General features: G+C 37.2%; 1 protein-coding gene across 1 annotated transcript in view; it reads left to right on the top strand.

The window, feature by feature from the left end:
• Positions 1-2,729: 2,729 nt before the first annotated feature.
• The window catches only part of LOC105808231 (tripartite motif-containing protein 43-like), an 11,393-nt gene continuing 7,602 nt past the window's right edge, over positions 2,730-6,520 (top strand). Inside the window, 2 exon segments of the mRNA XM_012641796.1 lie at positions 2,730-3,137; positions 3,774-3,869. Coding sequence (XP_012497250.1) covers positions 2,730-3,137; positions 3,774-3,869 — 504 coding nt within the window.

Raw genomic sequence — 6,520 nt, 5'->3', positions numbered from 1 at the left:
ATCCTCTACGTTTTTTTTAAGTTAAAAGTAAAAGTGTTTCAGGCTCATGCCTGTAATCTTAGCACTCCGGGAGGCCAAGGTGGGAGGATCCCTTGAGGTGAGGATTTAGAGACCAGCCTGAGCAAGAGTGAGAGGCTGTCTCTGCTAAAAATAAAAACACTACCCGGGCATGGGGTCATGTGCCTGTAGTGCCAATTACTCTGTAGGCTGAGGCGGGAGGATCCTTTGAGTCCAGGGGTTTGAGGTTGCAGTGAGCCACAATGGCACCACTGCACTCTCCCCAGGGTGACAGAGCAAGCCTTTGTGTCAAAAAAATAAATAAATAAAATAAAATAAAATAAAATAAAAGGCTTTGATCCCCCAAAATTTTGATATAAAGCCTGCATCAGTTTATTTGCTGTGAAATTAGTGGCAGTTGATGAGGTAATGTTTGTTAAGGTTTGTTAATAGGGATTAGTCAAAGGTGTTAAATCAACACTTTCCTGTTTTGAAGAAACTTAATCATCTATGCTCATACCCACCTTAAGACCACTGAAATGCAATCACTTGAAAGAGGTGGGTGTGGTCTTCAGGGACTCATAAAAGGACATTCCACCTCCAGAAGCCCAGGTCATACCTCTCCAGAACCCACAGAGTGCCTTTGGAGCTCACTGTGGAGACTTCTGAAACCCACCACCACCACACTTTGAGGTCCTGGTCCCTGAACTGACTTCATATTATTACTTCTACAGCAAACATTGGTGAGAACCTGTATATAATTTTTAGGTGAGTACGCAATTTACAGAAGAGGAGTTCCTGCTACTTACCCCCTCAAAAAAAAAACCCAATTGTCTGAACTTATTATATCTACAAACTTTGAGTTTTTTAATGAAACGGTCCATTTCCCAAGTTTTAAAAATGACTCAATTTCTTTTAACCTATTTATAAACTATTTTGTCATCTCTCTTGCTACGTGTTTTAGGAATTAATCTAATGGTCCATTTTGGTCTGTAACTGATATATTGCTTGTTTCTTTACATTATAAAGACTCAGAAATTAGTTTCCATATGAAATGTTCTGTAATTTTTTATTTAGGGTAGAGTCTATAAATGGGTTTGGGGTATTTTATTTTATTTTAGTTGCATAAATGTATTACATTCTACCATACAAGTAGTAATGTACACACAGTAAAGAGAATATTTGGCCATATGTAAGTAGATAATTCATGGAATGATTTGGGTGAAATTTTGTTCTTGTGTGTTTGTAAATATCTCTACAGAAACCTCAATGTGACCTACAGTTAGAGAAAGGAGGAAATGAATGCTTCTGCAAAAAAGTTTCACTGGCAATCATGCAGAAAAGTCAGACAGAGTGGGACAGTATATTTTTATAGTGTAGAAATAAGAGCTCGATTTCTGAAAATAGCTTCCAAGACAGTATAAAATAATGCTATTCCCTTCTCCTTCAATTCTTTACTTTTTATTTTTTAATTTGGGAGTGTTGATAAAAAGCGTAGGAGAGCAAACATAAAAGCTTAGTGCAGTTGTCCCTTGGTACTGGCAGAGGATTCATTCCAGGTGCCCTTCTCCCTAGCCCCACATTGTTCTCAAGGCAGAACCTGAGCACATGAAAAGTTGGTCCTCCATATACAAGGGTTTCTTCTACCATAAATTCAGTATTTTGTATCCCTGTTTGGTTGAAAAAACCCATGTGTTTTTGGCAGTTTTGGCATGGCAGTTCCATCCCCTGTGGTTCAAGGATCGACTGAATATTTCTATAAAAAGATTTTATTTGAAATTTGATCCAGTTTTACAAACTTTAATTCTATTAACATTTGTATTTAGAAATTGATTCTGAGTGGTGATTTGATTGAGACAACAAAAGATATCAAGGGCGGAAATTTGGTTTTGTGACTAACTCTTGTATATGCACATTTCTCATGCATTTTTATCAATGGTTACAATAAAAACATTTTTGGGATCATCAGTGACAGACAGAAGACATACAGATAATGGCTTTTTATATACTTCTGCATTTTATCAACTGTATTATTTTAACTTTTACCTCTCTCATAAAGATGTTGTATTAACCACTATATCTCAAATGGACAAAAAAATTTCTGAAGTAGTAACCATACCAGAAAAGGCTTGTTGATTGAATTAACATACCTGCTTAGATAACAATAGTTGCTTTGATTTGCCAGTGTTATTTTAGAGATGGAAAGCCAACTCATTTTAATTTCGGTCAGAAGTATAAATAGTTCTGCTCTAACACTGACAAAAAGAATGCTTTTGGAAAAATCATGATAGGATGATTATAATAATTAAAAAAAACAATGAAAATAGATAAGCTTCATTAGCTGCCCTTCCCTAAGCCAATCACTGGCAGATAACAGTGTGATTGATTTCCAGACCAGTAAGCACTCATCCCTTGGGTCTGGAGGTTGGCTAAATCCTTGAAGCCCAAGCAATTTGGGGGACACTAACACCTCAAAATATCTGAAGTTCTTTTATACAGGAAAAAGGAGTTTGGGGAGGTGGGTGTGTGTTGGCTAGACAACCAGTAGATTTCTCTACAGAGCACGATCTTTCTTTCTCTCCTAGTTTTCTTTTACTGTCATCTGTAAACTAAAGCCTATTCCGCTCTAAATTGAAGAATATCATTGAATCACAACCTGACTCAAATTTACTTAGATATTTGTCTCTCCAAGGCAGAAGATTAAATTCTTCTGATTTTCTTCCCTCAGGAAAATGGACTCACAAATCACACAAGTCTTCCAGAGAGAATTCACCTGTACTGTCTGCCTGAATTACCTTATAGACCCAGTCACCATACGCTGTGGGCACAGCTTTTGTAGGCCCTGTCTCTGCCTCTTCTGGGAAGAAGCCTACACTCATGGCTCTTGCCCAGAATTTAGGAAACCATCACAGCAGAAAGATTTCAAAACCAATATTTTTCTGAAGAATCTAGGGTCCATTGCCAGAAAAGTTAGCCTCTTGCAAGTCCTGAGCTCTGAGGAACAAATGTGTGGGACCCACAAGGAGAAGAAGATGTTCTGTGAAGTGGACAAGAGCCTGCTCTGTTTGCTCTGCTCTAATTCCCAGGACCATGGGGTTCACAGACACTGTCCCACTGAAGTGGCATCTGGGGACCACCGGGTAAGTGATGCCTCTGAGAGCACTTTGAGAACAGGAAGGTAGCTGAGTTAACAGAATGGAAGGAAGATGAGGATCATGAGGATGGTGACTCCATTCTTCACTGGGTTTCAGATACTGTTCTAGGTATGAATGATGAAATTGTGAACAGAATGTGCAAGTATACCTGCCTTCATGAAACTTGCACCCAAAGGGAGGGTAATTAAAGTAATAGTCATTTTTATTTTTTGAGTATTAATATATACTATAATACTTAAGGCACGGTAAAGTTACCAAAACTACAAGCATGCAGAGATTTATTTTGGCAACCTATTTAAAATACTGGAAAAATAAATGGAAAAACAGTACACTACAAAAGCCGAGCACTAGCATCAGTAGACGCAAGTTCTGAAGCAGTGTGCTTCACTGAAAATGACCCACATTACGTGAAATCTTCTTTCATCAGTTTCCTATATTATTCCATATTCTAAAATCTCTCAGAATTGATGAATATTATCAAGGACAAGCAGTAAAACATTTGATTGTCCCACCCTCCCCGAATGTACTTATATCTAACATCCCTTGCCTCTCTCCAGGGGTAAGGGACTGAAATCTATGGTATTTCCACCTCTGCTGCTCAAATTTATTGTTCCTTTGCAGGAGGAGAACTTAAAGCAAATGAATTCTTTATGGAAAAAGATCCAAGAAAATCATAGAGATCTACATGAGGAGAGGAGAATAATCCTCCTGTGGGTGGTGAGTATGAGAACATTGCTCCCTGACAACCAGTTTGGGACCAACATGCTAGAAAACATCCATTAAGAACTTGAACTGAAATTTTCATATGACACAAGATTCCATGATATGTTTATTTGTAGGAAAAACAATTTGAATTTTTTAAAATAATTGTTCATGTGTTCAGGAAATGTTTTTCCAGATAAATTTAAAATTATCTGAACGCTGAAGCAGAAGAGTTTGAAATCCATGGTTATTTCAGACAGAGATTTCTGTATGAGGTGAATTCTATCAATTAAAGGGTAGATAATTAGCACTGAAGGCATTTCATAATGCTGAATGCAATGATAGGCAGAGGGAAGAAAAGGGGGTGTGAGCAGTCATTTAAGAAATATGGCTGTGTAGACAGCAAATATTTTTTCCTATTCTGTGGGCTGTCTATTCGCTCTAATGATAGTTTCCTTAGCAGTGCAGAAGCTTTTTAATTTGATCAGATCCCATTTATTTATTTTTGTTGCTGCAGTGATTGCTTTGGGGTTCTTCTTCAAGAATTTGTTTGCATGAAATGTGTGTGCCCTGAGGAGATAGCAGGGAGAAAGGAAGATTAGCAGAGATAAGAATGTTCTAGGAAAAGGAAACGTGTGAAGGTCCTGAGGCATGAGAAAGCCTTTGCTTTTGGAAACTTATTGGAGAAAAGCGTGATTTTATGTATATGTGTGTGTGTGTACTTTTGCATGTATGATTCATTATGTTTCTGAAAAATATGGATTTACAATACTATCACTTCTATTCATGTTCATTGAATTAACTCTAGCAATTGGACCATTTTCTTTTGGTAAAATATCTGTTCTTCCTTTTCCCTGTATTCTTTCATCCACATATAATTAATTATCCAGGTAGTTAAATAATGGAAATTAGCAATATTTGCCACTTAATTGAGATAATTTATTTGCTCAAGAATGAATGCTATTTTCTAGAACAGGATGATTGAAAGGTAATTTTGGAGCTGGACTGACTTTTGAAAGATTCCAGACAACTAGAGATTACAGATTTCATCAGGAAAATATGTATTATAAATGTTTATGCCACAGTGCTCGCACAAAATATTCAGCAGGATAATCTATTTCAGAATGTGTCTGGATGACTACAAAATATATTTGGGCTTTACTATATTTCATATTAGCTTCTCTCCCAATGTATCCTTTAAATTCCCTCATAACTTTCTGACCCTTCCTCAGTCTTCTGTGACAACTCCTCTTTTTCTGAGCACCTCACAGCTACAGACATTCTTTTATTTTCATTCTGTACACACACCCACACACATTGTATCTCTGTTTCTGATCCCATCCATCTACTCCTACAGCTTCAACCACCTCATTATATACCAATGACCCCTAAATCATTATTTTCAGCCAGACCATGCTCCTGGGCACTAATAATCTCCAGATGCCTGCTAAACATCTTTATATGAAATTCCTTAGCCATCTCAAATTCAGTGTGTCACAAAAAAAATTCAACATTTTTTCCTATCATAAAAATCCCACCTTTAGTCTTTTGTGCTGTAGCTCTGTTAATGACATCATCTTATATATACTTATTTTTGCTAGAAACATTGTAGTTATCTTTAACTTCTCCATCCTCCTCACCTCCCATATCTAGTTGGCAACTTCTGTTGGTTCTGTGCAAATGAGACCATCCTATCTCCTTTCTTGAAAATCTTCACTGGATCTTCAGTGTACCTAAAATAAAACCAATATTCCTTTCAATGGCCTACAAGGCTCTATGTATCTCTCCAGACTCATTTAAAGTTTTCCACGTTTAACAAATGCTAGCCACACTGACCCTTTTTCCACCTTTTTTCCTATGCCCCAGATTTTGCTTAGCTAATTTCTACTCATCTGTGAGTTCTCAATGTAACTGCTTCCTTCCTTGTCTTAGGAAAGCTTTTTCTAACCCCGTTTCTTCCACTAAATTGGAATCTTCTGCTAAGCACTTTGAAGGCACTCTGTATTTTATATTTGTATCATTTATCACGGTAATTATTACTAACATTTGTTGAGAACTTAATATGAGATGGATGATATTTGTATCTGCATTTAGTAGATAAGGGTTTGAAAGGTTAAGTAATTTGTCTTAGGTCACACAATTAATAAATACTATAATAGAATCTGAGTTCGAATTGCAGTAATTCCAGAACCAACACTCTGAACCACCATGTTATATACTGCATCCAGCTTTATTGGGACAGGAATTATATCTATCTTGCTCAATGCTGTATCTTCAACAGCTAAATTGGTCTCTGGCACATAGGAGGTGCTCAATAAATATTTGTTAAAAGAATAAACTCATGTGTGAATGAATTACTTGGATCTGTTCTCTCCCATCCATTCCTCCTTTTACTGCTCACTGTCTAGTCATTCATCGTTTCTCACCTGGACTAATTTGTGAGCCTTCAAGCGGTCTCCTTGACTTGCTTTCTGGACCTGGTCTGGGAGTTCAGCTTGCAAGTCCTCTGAAACATTTCTCTCCTGATCTCTTCGGCTTCTCACAAATGTCTTTCCCTTGCAGATGTGCTTCAGAGGAAGCCAAGATATCTCCTGACCTTCAGAAGTTCACAATTTAATGTGGGAGACAGACTCATATGTCAGTAATACTGATAGCAATGTCTGGGG

This window comes from Propithecus coquereli, unplaced genomic scaffold (assembly GCF_000956105.1).
Source record: "Propithecus coquereli isolate 6110/MARCELLA unplaced genomic scaffold, Pcoq_1.0 Scaffold170, whole genome shotgun sequence".
NCBI lineage: Eukaryota > Metazoa > Chordata > Mammalia > Primates > Indriidae > Propithecus > Propithecus coquereli.
Note: the sequence above shows the minus strand (reverse complement) of the source record. Positions and strands in the feature narration are given on the sequence as shown.